General features: G+C 38.1%; 1 protein-coding gene across 1 annotated transcript in view; it reads right to left on the reverse strand.

Moving 5' to 3' along the window:
* LOC122815121 (zinc finger protein 708-like) overlaps positions 1-17488 on the reverse strand; it is a 111313-nt gene extending 93825 nt beyond the window's left edge. The window contains exon 1 of the mRNA XM_044087372.1: positions 17357-17488. Within this exon, the coding sequence (XP_043943307.1) occupies positions 17357-17368 (12 nt within the window). The 5' untranslated portion in view covers positions 17369-17488. The remainder of the gene's footprint in view (positions 1-17356) is intronic.
* Between the last annotated feature and the right edge of the window lie 567 nt (positions 17489-18055).

Below are 18055 nucleotides of genomic sequence, written 5' to 3' on the forward strand. Positions count from 1 at the left end.
CTACCTGGCATTCGATTTGTCCTTATGTGAGAGTCTTGCTTCCAATTTTATAGTGTAATTACACCTCTCACTTAAAGTATTTGTTTGCTTCAGGAGTAAGTGGTTGTCAGTATGCATTAGGAAATTGCTACATTGCCTCAGGCTGCCCATGTCTATCAGGCTGGCCAGAGAGATGATAAGAAATTGCCCATCCATGATAGCAGGCTCTTACTGTATGTTTTATTAGGGAAGGGAATGGGTTAATTTGACAGGACTGTGCTCGTAGCATCAAGACGACAAGAGGGACCTACACTTTGTGTAGGCTAAGGTTGATCAGTAAGGCAAAGCTGCTCAGTGCCCAAATTATTTGCTCTTAGACCAGCAGAAAAGCTTGGAAGAGTTTCACTGACATCTGTTTAGGGAAAAACAAAGCTTCTAGACATCTGCGTCTATAGAGGGCACTGCTGACTGCCGCTGCACAAAGAGCAGTGCTGTGCAACTGCAAGGCTTAAATATGAGCAAAGAGAAACAAGCTTTAGGCTAACTACCAAATGGAAAGCACATAATAAGCCTTCCACCAGCAACCCCCAACTAAGAAAAGATAGATCAGCACACTTCTGCCACAAGGGTGCTGCAGAAAAACACCTACTTAATGTGAATAGCTGGTTTGGAGCCCAAGTGTAACAAGACCACACAAACTACCTACAATTAACAAATACAACACAATACAGTGCATTTCTACTTAAAGCAGCAACAGACAGTGCATTTTCTTTGAAGTGCTAAAGTTCTGTCACAGTGTATAAGAGAAGTGCAAAAAAATACTTGGAGCCCTTTTGTGTGTTTCGCAGGTCAGATCGACCAGGTAAATACCTACTGCCACTAGATGAATAATCCCAGCCCTCCTAATGTAAAAGCACAGTAAAGAAGTGTCCAGAGTGAAATGCTACCACAAACAAACTTGAAGATACCGATACAGCAGTGTACTTTAAACAGCTTATAAAAGTGTGATTATTCAATTAAAGTACTTCACTTTGTATAAATGAGCCAAAAGCCACTAAACTATACAGAATTTATAAAGGCACTAAAAAAATACGCTGATTAGTAAGTCCTCCAGACAATAAAACTACATGCAGAAATCTCAAGTGTTTCCTCAACCTAAACAAACCAGGCTACCTCCCAGTGCACTAGATGGAAAATCCGCTGACCTCATGATGTAAAAACAAGTGCTTGCTAGTTGCTAGTGTGTAAAAATACACTACGTTACCCAACAGCTAGCTAGATAATGAATTCAGAGCAAGTAAAACAGGCAATAAGAGGCAAAATGTACTTTTTCAATATAAGCAGAAGGAAAGGCAAATAAATAATTCAAGATACCAAAATCAGTATAGAAAGGGAGGAGCTTATTAAGCTCAATTTACAGTAGGGGTGGGCAGCTTAAAATCACCAGCTTTAAAAAGCAGATCAATGCAGGAGAGGACAGGTGGGAAAAACTAGTAGGAAATCATCAGCACTGCTTTTAGTTTATACAGGCTTGAAATCTTTTAATAAAAAGACAAAGACCCAGACATTTACTGTGTATTTAAGTATCACTCAAGAACACCTGGCACTTTCATAGCAGAATGTGTCACAAGCATAACATCAGGATTTATCCATAAATGATTCTCTCTAGGCAAAGTTTACAAGTCTATGCATAATTGGCATAGTTATAACACATTTCACTTTATTTCGTGACATCTGTGTACAATATTTAAGATGTTGAGATATGCCTGCAGCTGTGTGACTGCTACTATAAAATTTCACACTGCTTTCACAATGTGATATAAGTTTACAATTCCTAACCATTACCAATCTAAATAGCTAAACGTGTGCTGGCAACTATTTCTACAATGCCCTTTTGCCCCGCTTTAAAAGCTATACTTATACTCAGTGTTCGTGTCTAGTATAAATTCAATATTTGCTTATTAACTTCTTAGCATTTGTTGCCAAAAGTACCCAACCTGCATTCCTGCATCAGTGGCTCTGATGAATCTAAAGCATTTTATAACTTTGTTGTGTCACCTCTTTTGACATTAAATATCCCTGACAGTTATTTTTCACATTTTCTCAGCAATGTGTACACTTTTGTATATATTTGAGTTTTACTTTACGCATCTTTTCAAGATGGTTGTTTCCAGCATTGATTCACCCAAACTGATTAAAAGCAGGGCAGTGCTTCGTCTAGTGCTTCCACACCTAAAGTATACATTTTAACTGGACCGTATCTGTTATGGTCCTCATGGCTGTCCATCATTTTCATTATTGTAATGACACGCTCTCACTTTACGTCCCGATCTTTGCCTTTTTATTTGACTCACATTTTGTCTTACAAACTTCTGTTCCCTCAAGTTAATTCTCTTAATGGTATACTTGTACATTTGTTTACCCTGTATCCATAAACACCTTGTGGTTATGGCAGTCTACTTCTCTTAACAATGTGCCTCTTATTTAACAATTTCTAATATCACAAGTTATTCTGTTTTTTTTTTTTTTTTTTTTTTTTTTTTTTTATCAGTGAACAGTAAAACTGACCACATTCATGGCCTGTACTCTAACTCACTTGCATGACAATGTGACCTTGTAAACAACAAATAAAAGGCAAGCTAATTCTAAGCTCACAATAATTCTTTAACCATTGTGAGATTGCTACTACTTTATCTTTATCCTCTTCAGGATAAGAAGAGTTAAATACCTTCAAACCTTCTTCTGCATTGTAACTTTTTAAGTTTCTCAGCTTGCAAGGCAGAATAAACTCTACTGTTGGATATAAAGCTTTCAGTTTTCTAATAAACTGCTTTGCAGTGAGAGAATCTGTGCTGGTTACAACTGCAGCACTTTTCTAATAGCAAATTGTACTTCAAAACACAATATTTGTTGGAAACAAATACATTTCTGCATTTTTGCAACACAGCATATCTTAATAATAGACACATTTCTGTGCATTTGCAAATGTATCTTCAGTTTTTCCAATAATGGGGGGCAGATGCTGAAAACTAGGGGCAGTTTTAAATATTGCTCTTACAAACTTAAAAAGTTGCTAGAATTACAGGATTTATGTTAGTGTGCTTTTCTGAAGGATATGAAATCTGATACTCCAATGTATGCCATTATTTAGTGACATTAGCCCTCAGTGATTTCCCAGAAAACCACAAATTTGAACAAACCAAACATATGAGGGAAAGATCTGGACAGTTGAGAGGTATGGCTGCAGAGTTTGCCATAACACTTAGTAAATAAAAGAAACATATACCGGGAATCTACTTAATCATCCATACTTTGTTCACTTATTGCTGTCTACAAAGAATTTATACTACATTACATGCAAATCCCTGAATCCTATTCATTAGCATATTTAAAGCTGCATATTCCTAAATTCTACACTTTCCACAGGGGCATCTTCTTCACCTTCCCTACAAAACCTTCAGTCTCCTGCATACAGGACCTACCCAGCCAGCAAGCAGGAGCATGCTATCCAGTTTAAACTCAACCAATATAAATGTTACTGTACCATCAGTGAAGGAGGTCTGAGTACAACATGAGGCCTTACGTAGTGTGCTGTGTTTAGCTGCATTAAAGACAGTCCCAGTGAACCCATTTTACCAGGATAAATACAAGAGCAACTTCTGTACCACCAACAGTCATAGTGTATCTGGCATCAACACATTAAATTAATCTCCATCACTACCACATCCCTCTCATGCTTCACGTCAGAAGCCCAGAACCAAGGCACAGAAATGCATGTGACAACAACAGATACAGACAACTAGGGAATTCCTCCCATCTGGTGTCTCTACACAATGGGCTGAATGCAGCATGAAATTTTACCAATGGCATGCATAATCTAATGGCCCAATAGCACAGAAAGATAAAGCCCTTACTGTGCCCCATATGACCATTGTTTGTTTATTAGCACAGGTGGTGAAGGGGCTGCAAGCGGAGGATGGGAGTGAGCGATCTGTTTTGGAGGCTTGCAATCTCCATGGTGCATATGCAGTGGGCCTCTTACATGGGAGCTTATTCATGCATGGAAGCACATATGCACCCATTTGTGAAGCCCACACAGCTGCTGTGGGGTGGCAGGACTTAGGACACACTATCGGGCATCAGTATGATAGGATACGGAAGCTAAGACAGATCTAATAGAACCGGTGAACAAGGAGAGGAGCTGGTGACAGCTGATAGTCAGCCATAAGGAAGAAAAAAATAGAACATCCATAACCTAAAAACATAGAAAATCACAACTGTTCTGTCTGCATATCTTGAAGCTCCATTTTGGCACTTGTATTCTACTGGTGAGTGAAAATGTATGCAGTGAAGCCTTGGGGTGTGGAGACAGAGAGAAGAGAAAAGAATGTACCTATCATTGACCCTCTCAGTTCTGCAAGTGCCTTCAGAAAGGTAGCATAATCACCTGCTCTAATAAAGAACAATGGAATCCTTCAATGCAGACCCCCCCCCCAATCTCTAGAAATTCAGCCACCTGGCCCAGTACAACACCTAGGAGCAGTGACACCTTCCACCCATCAGTGCCTGCTTTCCCCAAGTGCAACCAGTAGCAAATCTGCTCCCAGTACTTTTACCAAAATCCCAGCAACAGGACCCCACCCAAGGCAAAAAAGTAATGGCACTCCCACCCAAGACAAAAGAGAAGCCCAGCTAGATAGGAAGCTTGTACATATCACTTAAGAGTACATGATCTTGAGATGCAGCAACAAAGAGGCACACTGGCCCCAAAAAAAAAAAAAAGAGAGAGAGAGAGGGAAAGGACCTCCAAAAGCACCACTAAACTAGAAGAACTGATGTCTAAAGGAAGAAAGTTACCTCCATGGATGCTCAGCTGAACTCTGTACAAGCCTGTTCATGTCACTATATCTGGTCTCTAGAAAGACCTTTTCACATATGCCAAGTGCTAACACTCATTAACCCCAAAATTGAGAAATGAAGGAAAGAAACACTGATATACAAGATATCTGACCAACTCACGCAAGGGTCATCCTTTCCTCCACTTCTCACAAAGGTCCAAGTCAAGGAATTCATTACATGACCACTGACTGACTCCCTATTCTGTTGCATCACAATGTCCAAATAAAATCACTACTCCAGTAAAACCAGACACTAGCATTTACTACACTTCACACATCATCACTATAATAACCATCAGGAAAGGATGTCAGGAAACACAATTTGAATACAAATAGCTGCTGCTACCACACCTGCTCACAGGGTCACTTGCACAAGAATAGCAGCATACTTCAAATGGCAGCAGCTTCTCCTGCTACTGTGCACAACAACAAAAGCAAAAAGCAACAAAAAACCAGCGCCTAAGCAAACAAATGCCTTCCACGTCTACAAAACAGTGCTTTGTATTTTGTACTCCTGGAGGGCATCTGTTTGCCAAGGCACTAGAGGTGTTTTTATTAAAAACCTGTTTGGACTTGGTTGTTTTTTTGGATTTTTTTTGTTACTTTTTATAGTTTACCTGCGACTGTAAATAATATAACACATACAGAGTCACTGGAGACCACTTCTTGCACTTTACTGAAATGGAGTTCAAAATCCAAAATCACACAAATACCCCATTATACCATCCCAGGTGTTCCTCAATGACAATGGAAGATCAACCATTAAACAGGCAAAGATCTGTGGAGCCCCATGACATTTGCTTCAGCTGTCTCATTTTATCTAGTAAATCCTGTTGATGCAGCCCATTCAAGAGTTTAAATCTGAAGGGCCACAGAGCCCTAGGATGGTGGTTTTGGCAGGAAACAGCTGCAGGTTTTCTTGCTGATAATACCTGTGGTAGCCTGCTGAGACAGGGGTATCAGAGAGCTTTTGAACAAACAAAACTGACGCCTGTCCTTTCTGATGTTCAGACTGGCCATGGGCCATAAACGTGTTCCTGTGATATACTACCTCAGGCTCTTCGGTTTTCTCCTGCACTTTGTTCACTCTCCCAAGCAGTCCTCATGAAGCTTGCTCATCCATTGTGCTTTTCTGTTAAGTTTTTATTTAATTTTACAAATCTATAACCGATCAAAAAATTTAGAACAGCAAAAACACAACTATATACAAACTACATCCAAAGTCCATAAAAAGATATACATATGCAAAACAGTTAATACTTTTCTAATAATTTATACAATTTCTTCCAGGCAATTAGTTGGTGAGTTACATTTCTGGTTCTCATTTTTTATGGCAGACATTTCCTTATTACAAACTGATTTTGCTAGTAAAATAAATTAATTTGTGAATGAGATAGTACTTTTACATTTCCAGTTTTTAGTAATTACTTTCCTTGCGATAGCCAAGATAGACCAAAGAAGAGGTATTTGCGATACTGGAATAACCTCTGGGATTGGTGCATTAAACAATATGAGGGAATCTAAAATTATACAATTATCCAACCACAACACTTTGCAAAAGTTTTTAAGTCTGTCCCAAAGGAGGTTACTAGTTTCCATTCAATAATCATTTGAAGCCAATTAGCATCAAGTGCTGTTTCACATCTTCAGCATTTTGTATTTTCTGTTTTACGTAGCATTGTCGCCTCACAGTAAGACACTGTCCAGTTCGATTCTCAGCTAGAGCGTCTTCTGTGTGAAGACATGCGCGAATGGGCGTACCTTCATTGAAGGTTGTGCGTCAGGGTTGGTAACTCGGCATGTAAAAATCAACTACCGATCATTAGCGGACCGGAGTTCCGCTGTGGCGACCCCTAACCGGGAAAAACCGAAAGACACAACAACATATAACCACAACTTTGTGGGGTGTTAACATCCTGTGTAGGAGTTTCATGTGAATGTTCTCCAATATGGGGAAGATACAGATTTTACTACTGGTTTCAAGGACAGTTTCTTGTTATTCTCTAGAATTCTTCTTTATTTCTTTTTGTTGAATAATTCCAAAAGGATAAGCAGAGAAAAGCAAATTCACTCTTAATGATTTTATATACAACTGATACATATGTGGTATATATAGTTGAGTTATTGTTAATGTTAGAGAGCAGGTCTAGAATTTTAGGAATGGATTTATTTTGTGTGTCTAAAGTTAATTTAATTTTTATCTTGAATTAATTCCTTACACGTTTGTATATCAAACCAGCAGTTGTTCTCCAGATTGTATCTAGCTATCAGGTAGTCAGGTGAATGTAGTTTATTTCCATTCAGAAACTGGCACTATTATTTCAGCTTACTATCCTTTAGCGCTCTATCATTTTCCTTGTATTAAAAGATATTAAACATTTGCTGGCAAAAGCTATTGGAAATAATATTATTAGTAAGTCTTTAATTAAATAATTCAAGTGCATAACTCTTCTGAATATTAACAGAATTTGGTTTATGAGTGAAAGAAATTAAACTGACCTGAGTTTTAACAAGTTTTTATAAGAGTTTATCTTAGAGGTTAATGAAGTAAACTAAATTAAAAGAAATGTGCAGACTTTGAAAACTTTAAATCTCAGTTACATTCCTACCTTTACTCTAACAGAAAATGCAACTGCATTCTCCCCACCTAGTCCTATAAGTCTCTCTCCACCTCTAAACCCCTCTCCAGCTATGATTACTAGCCTCTCTAGCTATGATCTATAGGCTACCATACACATGTACATATTGTAAATATCAGATTTGTACCATGTACCTAAGAATTTACACCTGCTCTCTCACATGAAATGTAACTGTAAATTGTTCATTAATAATATCGTGTCTGTATCTAAAGGTAACGTGTACCTAAGAAATTACACCTGCTCTCTAGCATGAAACATAATTGTAAATTGATCTTTTCTATATTGTATCTGTAGCTAAACTTTGTAACATGGAGCTTTTCTCCCCGGGCCTCCACTGAAAACGGGCTCCCTGAGCCCAGTGGACATCCCCGGTCATGAAACTGGAAATAAACAAAAATAAATAAACTTATGTTTATCATTTAATATATAGTTTTTTATGACCCTTTTATAGACATTACTATCAACATTTATGAAAGGTTCAATTATTGCTTTGTTATTATCTATTATCATGATTTCATGAACTGATTTCCAGCAGGAAGAAAAAGAGGACTTTAACCACATGAGTATTACATCACTAATAACAGATTTGGTAAATAGGTCAGTATTGGAAAAACCTATACCACCCTCCTCCCAACTCTGTGTGCCAGTGTAAGGACATTTTTTGTTTTTTTAGGGTGCCACAACAACTTTAGTAATAAGGAATTTATTTTTTATAACTTTATTAGATGGAGAAGAATTAATGATTGACTAACAAATAAAATTTTTGGTAGTATTATCATTTTGATTAGTGATAATATGTCCTCAAATGTGAAAAATAATTATACCAATTATCTGTTAATTGTATTATTATATCACTTAGGTGTTGATAATTAACTGAGATTGAATTTTTGTAATTGGTCTCAATAATAACCCTTAAATATTTTAGCTATGAATTTTCCCAGTTAAAGTTTTTATAAGAGTTTATCTTAGAGGTTATCTGTTTAATTATTAGCAGTGTTTGGGTTTTATTATGATTAAATTTTAGCCCTATTTTTTCAAAAAAATTCCATACAGTTAACTAGATGTTCAAGCGATGTTTCAACATTTCCACAGGTGATTAGAATGTCGTCAGGAAATAACTGAATTTTGGGTGAGAGTTTATCATTTAAATTGTAACCTTTTATGTATATGTTACATCTTATGAAGTTGGCAACCAGTCCTATGGCAAGTGCAAATAGGAGGGGGATAAGGGGCATCCCCGTTTTGTGTTTTTTAAGACATTAAAGGGACTAGAAGTGAATGAACCTATCTTAAAAGAAACAGAATTGAAATAAAGTTTTTCGGTTAGTTCTATAAACTCAGTGGAGAAGTTGTATTCAGTTTATTGAATCATAGGCTTTATCCATATCTAAGCTTATTATTACTAATTCTCTTTTCTTGTTTGTCTGCTGTCAGTCAAGTAAAAGAACCTTATTATGTTGTCTCGTACTTTCTTACTGATTATAAATCCTGTTTGATCTTCATTTATTAAGCCTGTAAGTAATCTTTTTGCCAAGACAGACATAAAAATCTTGTAATCTATATTCAAGAAAGATACTGGTCGATAGAATGAACATAAAGTGGGATCATTATTCGGTTTTAATATGGGAGTGTCACGTGAGTATTTCCAAGAAAGGGGCATGTTAGAGGAACTCTTGACTTCTTCAAAAGTGTTTAATAAGATTTTTAGAATGTTAGCAGATAAAGGTTTGTATAGCACTGGGATTATCCTGTCCAAACTTTATGCTTTATTAGTCTTTAGATTTTTTATTTGTTCTTTTAACTTTCTAAAAGAAAATGAGTTATCTGTCTTACTTTTATGCTCCTTTAATAATTTTTGTTGTATGTTCTCTTTTAGAAATTTCTCTAAAATGTTACTGTTGCTTAAGTTTGGCTTTGTTTTATTAATTTCTTCATATTGCTTGTTAAAACATTTTAATATATCATTGAAATCTGTTACTTTAATTGTTTTATTCTTTTCTTTATATACAACTTCCTTGATGCAATTTATTTTATTTATGTTCTTTGATCTGATTGCTATTTTATGCAAGCTTTTAAGGTTTACCGAGTATGATTGTAGTTTGATTTGTTTTGTAAATTAATGGAGATTTTATGTTGAAGAATGTCTTGGTATTTCTTATTAAGAATCTATTCTGCATTTCCATTGACAGTATTATTTATTTATTTATTTTCATTTGTTTACCAGGAAAATCCAACTGTACCTAAACTGGCCCGTTTTCAGCGAAGGCCCAGGGAGAAATGCCTCACAAATACAATGTTAACATAGTATAATAATCTTCTTAAAATACATAACATATACTGTACAGAATACATGTATGATCCATGTATAGAAATTAAAATGAAGGGAATCCCCGTAGCTACTGTTTGACTTAGTGATCTTCAAGAGGAACTTATTAGATGACCTTAATGTGCTACTGCTGGATTAGGGATGAACTAGGTTACTAATAGATGTGCAGCTGCCAGGATGATACATGGTAGAATGGGTTAAAACAAGCAGGTTATATGTTAAAAGGTTGGGAAGTTCCAACCAGTTGAGTTGGTGTAGTACCTTGCAGAGATGAGTTCTTGCAAGTTGGTTGGAAACAAATCTGGCAACTTTATAATAGCAGGATTCTAGTTTATTTAAGTCACATTTTCTTAAGTTAGTGAAAATGGGTGAGGCATATAAGAGGGTGGATAGAAGGTGAACTGTACTTATGGCACGTCTGGTGGAATCAGTTAAAAAGGGCTTCAGTCTACACAGACAGCCTCATTTGAAATGCACTTTCTTGATTACTGGGGCTGTTTATCAGATCTGAGATCCTTGTCAATGGTGACACCTAGCAGCTTTGTATATTCAGCTGGTTCAATAAGGGTATTGTTGGATGAATAAATGGTGACATTAGTACAGACCATAGATTTTTTTGCTACTGGAGAAAAATATTAGTTTTTTTAGAAGTGTTAAGAATCAGTTCTGAATTGTAAAGGTATTTGTCAATGTCTAGAAAGGATTGTCATGTTTTGTTGAGTGGAGCAAGTGGTGGAGCAGACCATATGAGGGAGGAGTTATTTGCATATTGAACCAATGTAGCATGCTGGGTAGCTATATTGTGAAGAGGAGGGGAGCAAGAATAGACCCTTGGGGTACACCAACAGAGAAGGCAATAGTTCATTTTGCCATTTAACTGCTTGTTGATGGTTGGTTAAGTAACTAATGAACCAGGTAAGGGTTGAATGAGAGAGGTTAAGGGAGGCTAGCTCACTGATAAGTTTTTGGTGGGAAACTGAATCAAAATCTTTTGGTAAGTCAAGAAATGTAGAGGAGGTAAGTAACCCATTGCTCCTATGTTGGTTCACTGTGTTGATGAAAGTAATTAGGGCTGTTGTTGTTCTGTGTTTAGGTTAGAAACCATGTTGGGAGGGGGCTATAAGGTTATTTTTCAGGAGATGGTTGGGAAGTTGGGAGTGAATACATTTTTCCAGTATTTTTGCTATTGGGGAAAATGGCAATCAGTCTATAGTTAGAAAAATCTGTGGAGGTACAGTGTTTATGTACAGGTATAACATGGGACCCTTTCCATAGTAATGGAATATATTGCTCAGGATGGACCAATTAATATGGATAGATATGGGGTAAGCAATAGCACCTGCAGCCAGTTTAAGGTAGTCATTGGGCAGCTGGTCAGCAGTAGTGGAAGAGCATTTAAGTTTGATTAGGAGGTTTTTCATGTATTGAGTTTATATAGGCTGAGTGTAGAAGGAGTCAGGATTTGTTTCAAAGGTTATGGGTACTGATAATTGAGAATATTTATTTTGTTTTACTAGTGCTAGTATAACATTAACAGAGTGATTGTTAAATTTAGTGGCAATGTAGTCAGGGGAGTTTGTTTTTGCTAGACTTGGGGTATAGGCTTGATAAGGTTTGAGGAATTGGTTTATGGCACCCCAGATTTTTTTAGGTTTATTATGGTGCCTATTATGGATTATTGTACAGTGTTGCATTTTGTCATATTTGATTTTTTTAGCTAAATTACAAAGTTGCTAGTAGGTTTGAAGGGTAGTTGGGTTTTTAAGAGCTGGTCATATGTCATGCTTTGTCTCTCCGAGGAGCTTTTTGGTGTCGGATGAAAGCCAGGGAATGTATCTAGCTTTCATGCGTGCTCTCCTAAGGGGAGCTAGCTTATTTAAGATACTGAGCAATTTGTCTTTGGGCATTAACATCCAGGATAGCTCATCTAAGAGTCCCAACAGCTTCAGTAACCATACCAACATAACTCCTTACTGCTGCAAGTTTAACTCTGACAGAAGCCATTTGTACAGTAAGTGATTTCCTGACAACACTGCCAGGGCACCAAATGCTTTATGCTTGCCCTTTTCTGATTTCAAAGTAGTGGACTGGAGTTAAAGAGAACTCTCCGACAACTTTTCAGTTCAAACATTTAGAAATATGTTGTACATATTTAAGTAAACGGAATGCTTCGTCATGGCCTCCTGCATTTTCACAATACTATCCTCCATGGCCCTTACTGCCATCACACCTGCAACAAAGTAAAATTTTCTTCACAAGAAACTGACACTACTGCAAGCGAGTGCTGCTCACTGTGGCAAAGGGAAGCCCACCTAATGTCTCCCAGTCAAACACCAAGGAACCTCCCACTATATGAATAATGTGAGAACAAGAGCCTGACTACTGCAAGCGAGTGCTGCTCACTGTGGCAAAGGGAAGTCCACCTAATGTCTCCCAGTCAAACACCAAGGAACCTCCCACTATATGAATAATGTGAGAACAAGAGCCTGACTACTGCAAGTGAGTGCTGCTCACTGTGGCAAAGGGAAGTCCACCTAATGTCTCCCAGTCAAACACCAAGGAACCTCCCACTATATGAATAATGTGAGAACAAGAGCCTGACTACTGCAAGCGAGTGCTGCTTACTGTGGCAAAGGGAAGTCCACCTAATGTCTCCCAGTCAAACACCAAGGAACCTCCCACTATATGAATAATGTGAGAACAAGAGCCTGACTACTGCAAGCAAGTACTGCTTACTGTGGCAAAGGGAAGTTCACCTAATGTCTCCCAGTCAAACACCAAGGAACCTCCCACTATATGAATAATGTGAGAACAAGAGCCTGACTATAGCAAGCGAGTGCTGCTTACTGTGGCAAAGGGAAGTCCACCTAATGTCTCCCAGTCAAACACTAAGGAACCTCCCACTATATGAATAATGTGAGAACAAGAGCCTGACTACTGCAAGTGAGTGCTGCTCACTGTGGCAAAGGGAAGTCCACCTAATGTCTCCCAGTCAAACACCAAGGAACCTCCCACTATATGAATAATGTGAGAACAAGAGCCTGACTACTGCAAGTGAGTGCTGCTCACTGTGGCAAAGGGAAGTCCACCACCTAATGTCTCTCACTTAAATGCCAGGGAACATCCCACTATATGAATAATGTGAGAGGATGCCTTTCAGTCACTTGCTATCATTCTATGAAATACCCCAGTGAAGTCCTAAGGGTGGACCATTCCCTGCCTGGCCCTCACTACAAACCAAGGGAGGAGGGCTTTATCAGGGAGAAAAAGGTCAATATACTCCAGTGAGGCACACGACTCCTTCCACCATAGCAAGAGGTCAGTTCATAGCTTGAAAAGAAATGTGGCTCATTGAAACATCTTCCTGTACAGTTGTGGAGTTATTTAGGCTCAACTTCAGTGTTTGAGCTCGGCAGAAACTGGCTTTTAACTACATAGAGAAATGAAAGATTATAGCCTCCTCTGTGAGGAACTTGCAGGTCCTTGTGGCATACCATAATACCATAAAAGCATTTTCTTAAGATCCAACCATTCAATATCTGCATGCATCATACACAGGAACCAAAACCCAGTCCATCTTAGCTGTGGATAACATCAAATTGGGTGGGGTTCTGCTGGATCCAAAGTAAGTTTCCTTTATCTAGTCATACCCAGCCATGCAACCAGATGAATAACTGGTGGGTTGACTTTGAACAGTCAAAAGTATGGAGTCATCTCCCTAAACCGTACTATCACAAGTACTAGTACTGTGGAAGCATTTATCTGTTAACATTATCTGCTGGAGAAGTACAACTTCAGGATATTTACAAATGCTGGGGATTAATAACAACAATCAATATCTGTCTGTGACCAATACAGCTAGCAGAACATTGGGTTGCAATGCCCAAAGAGCTTCTTCTAGGGTTAAGGGTCATGCTGCACAAGTACACAGCCTTCATTTGCCACTGCCTACAGTACTGTGTCCAGTTCGGGTGTCCCCACCTCAGGAATGGCCCCCAGAACCTTAGAATTGTGCATCTGGTTAAGCTATGTACAATACATACACTCACTCACTCTAGCAAAAGATGCTGGAGCACTCTGTGGTGACAGTGTTGACTAATAATTTGTAATTAGGAAATGTGAATTCTCGTGTAAAAGCAATGACAGTTAGATGACCCTGTAACAATAAACAGCATCACACTATAATGATACTAGTATTGTTTACTGAAAGCCGCATATTCTATTCATTAAAGTCATCCTGCGTTTTACATCCACTCAGAACCATTTCCTAAATAAAGTTTGTTCAAATCTTCAAACGTCCTAACCTGACATTGTGTTGGTAGTGGCAGATACTCTCTGAAAATAAGTACAGAAAACTGAACTACATCAAAGAAGCATTCGCATTTGGTTTGTCTCTGCATTAACACTTGAGATTTACCACCAGTTTGCTTTATTAAATTATAAAGCGTTATTCCCTGTTTTATGCACTATAGGACAGTCTGCTACAAATATGAGTTGCCAGGTCTTGGGTCTGTTTATCTTTATTTCTATACAATCTAATTATGAGCAAGTCACTTAACTCCATACTGTTCCTGGATCAATCCTGAAAAAAAAAAACACCTGCATCTACGGGGCTTCCATGGTTAACAAATGGATAAAATGATCCTCATTTATTTTCCTGTTTTGCCCTGTGAACACAAAGCATATTGATCACAAAATGTTTACAATGGACAAGAAAGCTTTAACATTATGCAATCAAGTATGGTCCACCAGCATTTAATGGGTCTGATTCCAAAAGACTTGCTCTCAGTGTAATTGACCACTTACAATGACAGCAGGTCTTTTGGAATCTGCCCTCTGGTCTAAGCTTGTTTAAAGACAGGCCTTATGCCACAGTAAGTCACTTAAAATGAGAGCAAGTCTTTCACAATCAGAACAACCTTCACTCACAGCAGCTCTTTTGGAATCTGGCCCAATATTCCAAGAGTAAGAAAGGTGTTTATAGCACGCTAGGATATCATTAAGGTATCATTAGGTCATTAGGGAAAGGAAGAGACCACTACTTAATAAGAAAGCAAAATGTAAGGGTACTTTGTACTGTCCATGGAAACACTCGTAACTAATCTGTCACAGTATAATTTTCTGCACAAGTTAGTAAGAGCACAACATTCCCAAAAACGATTAATTACTGAGGCCTGCCTTAGGACCTACCATAAAGGCACAGGACTAGTTTGCAATAGAGGCTCTACTCTTGCACTAAGAACAATGACACTGCGTGGCTTTAATGCTGATAGCATATACCATGTAGCCATAATGATTTAAAATAAGTGGTCATGAATATGAGTTACATTTTATGTATATCAGTTTACTCTTCATGGAATATTACATTATCACAAAGAAAGCAACAGCTATGAAGGCAAACCTACCAAGAATCTGAATTTCTTAAATGTGTCTGGTCCAGCACAAAGGAATTTAACACAATACATGCCTCTCAACAGTTCAGACTTTGGCCTCATATTTTTGGCCAGTTCCTCATAAAATTTGTGATTTTGTGGCAAATCATTTAGGATTGAAGTCAATAAATAATGACAGACATCCAAGTTTCAGACTTTGTGTCCTTCAGAAAATGCATGCTAATACAAAACTTGTTACTCTAGCAACTTTCTAAGTTTATAAGAGCCATATTTAAAATCTGTCCATGATTTTTGGTTTTGTCCAGCTTTCTTGTGCAAGAAGTTGAGGTACGCATAATACAAATATTCATTTTGCATCATGAGATGTTAAAAATATTACATTTCATAAAGCATCATAATATTTAATGAAGCAGATTAATTACTTAAAACATACTATCCGCTTAAGGTTATATAAGCATCCTCTCTCCCTTTACAAGTTAGATCCAAAGGAAAGGCGCACACTAGTCCATAAGAGGCATGACTATAGCTCTGTACAAAAGAACACTGTATTACTTATTACATAAAAAATATTAATTTTGAATTTACTCCACCGACCCTGTAACATATTCAGGTGCATAGGGGACTCTAATAGCAACTCTCAAAATGAAAATATCTTAAAATCTATGGAATGTTTACAAGTTGGAATCCCTTATTACAGGGAATGGGCCTCTAATATATCACACAGTATCACACATTTGACACAAGAGGAACAGTTTGCTTATTGTTTAAGTGGTTTGGATCAGGCTATCAGGGATTACTCTAAAGACAAGTCCAGTCCTTAGTTCCTTGGCAGAGCTGAAAAGAGCTGTGACTGTGACCCAGACAACCAGAAATTGATTAGTCGTGGGGTACTAGAGGAGCTGTGGGTTGGGAAGGAGTTTTTTGTTGGCTTGCCCATTCTGGGAGGGATTTCTGTCTGTGATATGTCATCTTCCTTGTGTTGGGGTCGTGGTGTAACTGTAAGGCAGATTGCTGTTAAGTTCTCCATTACAGAGTAGGGCTGAAGCCAAATTTCATTACATATGGTTAAGTGTGTAACGTCAACAGCTTCATCCAAGTTAGGGCATTACTACAAAAATTCCATCAAGTAAAATGCAGTATACATGATGCTGCAAGAAGCTCTGCTCCATGCCTCCCTTCCCACCTACCTCCATGGCCAAGAGGGGTCCAGCCCCACGGAGCAGTATGGAGAGACACCAAGTAAAGAATAACTGGAGCAAAGCAGCAGATGGTGGGCTGGATGGTATGCAGTTGGTGGGTGGGGGGGATGAAAATAATGATTACGCTCTCACATATGTTTCTACTAATAAGATGTCTTTATTTTGTGCATGCATTTAATAATAAGCAGTCAACTGCCATGGCTCATATTTATGCAAAGTAAGCATGTATGAATTGCATGCAATAACTTCCAGCAGCAGTATGTCAATATCCTGAATGATTTACATTTACTAGACCTTAACATGTTACAACTCATTAAGCAGTTTAGCACAGAAGGTTAATTAAAGCTATGTATGACCTGCTAACAACCTTTATCCTGCAGACTGGGTTTGATTTCCTCATTGTACAGTTTCCTACTGTGTGACTATGTTCTCCCTGGTCCTATACTGAAAATACATGCCCCAACCAAGTCGGCTAATCAAATAAACTAAGTATATAAATAATGAACTTAAGCTCTCAAGAGTGCATTACAGAAGGTTTGGTTTGCATTAGCAGGACTCATAATACCAGAGTTCAAATAACTTAAAAATGAAAACATATCTTCTATGTACGTGTGAGAAACATATTTCTCCTATTTCAAAAGTCACATGCAAACTCATTTTAAACAGTAGTAAAGTGCTGTTTGTCCTGTTGCTAAATACAAGCAGCTAAAGCAAGAAGACAGGAGGGGGCAGTGATTCCCAGGTAAATTACAGCTACAAATCAGTGTTCAGCATTTCTCACGTCAGCTTTGTTTTAACCAAATTCTATCATCCAGGACAAAAAAAAAGACAATTCTGCTGGCACCCACTGCTCCCTTCCTGAAAACAGGAACCAAAAGCATACAAAGAAAATCATGGACAGTGATTACAAAACAGTCCATACCTCCAACTTCATGTTTCCTTTACAGACTCCAAAATCATAGCACTTTTCACAAGCACATGCAGATGTTTTTCCTACAAACCAAGACCTGCACAATGCATGAACACTAAGAATGAATCCTGGAAAGGACCCGGATCAATGCAATTGTAAATCTGCAGCCTAACAACCACTTCCTGTCAGTCTGTCTCTAAAATGTGTCCCCTGCCCACAGCAGCCCAACCTTCATATTAATATGCATAGGATAGGATGGGCTTCCTGGTGGGGGAGGCGGGACAGAAGGAATGAAAAGGAATACTATGCACACTGCAATCTTAGCACTTGGCATTACTTGTTACATCTTATGTTGTAGTACCAGTCAGTGCATGAAATGTGTGTGTGTGTGTGTGTGTGTGTGTGTGTGTGTGTGTGTGTGTGTGTGTGTGTGTGTGTGTGTGTGTGTGTGTGTGTGTGTGTGTGTGTGTGTGTGTGTGTGTGTGTGAGTGTGTGGTGTGTGTGTGTGTGTGTGTGTGTGTGTGTGTGTGTGTGTGTGTGTGTGTGTGTGTGTGTGTGTGTGTGTGTGTGTGTGTATGTATACATATATATATATATATATATATAGAGAGAGAGAGAGAGAGAGAGATTTTTACAGTATACAGAACAGATAGATCAGATTCCAAATAGATACCAACATTTTTTTTGGCTCTGTATTTTATTCCTATTAGT

This window comes from Protopterus annectens, chromosome 11.part0 (assembly GCF_019279795.1).
Source record: "Protopterus annectens isolate FY-2018-M chromosome 11.part0, PAN1.0, whole genome shotgun sequence".
Lineage (NCBI taxonomy): Eukaryota > Metazoa > Chordata > Ceratodontiformes > Protopteridae > Protopterus > Protopterus annectens.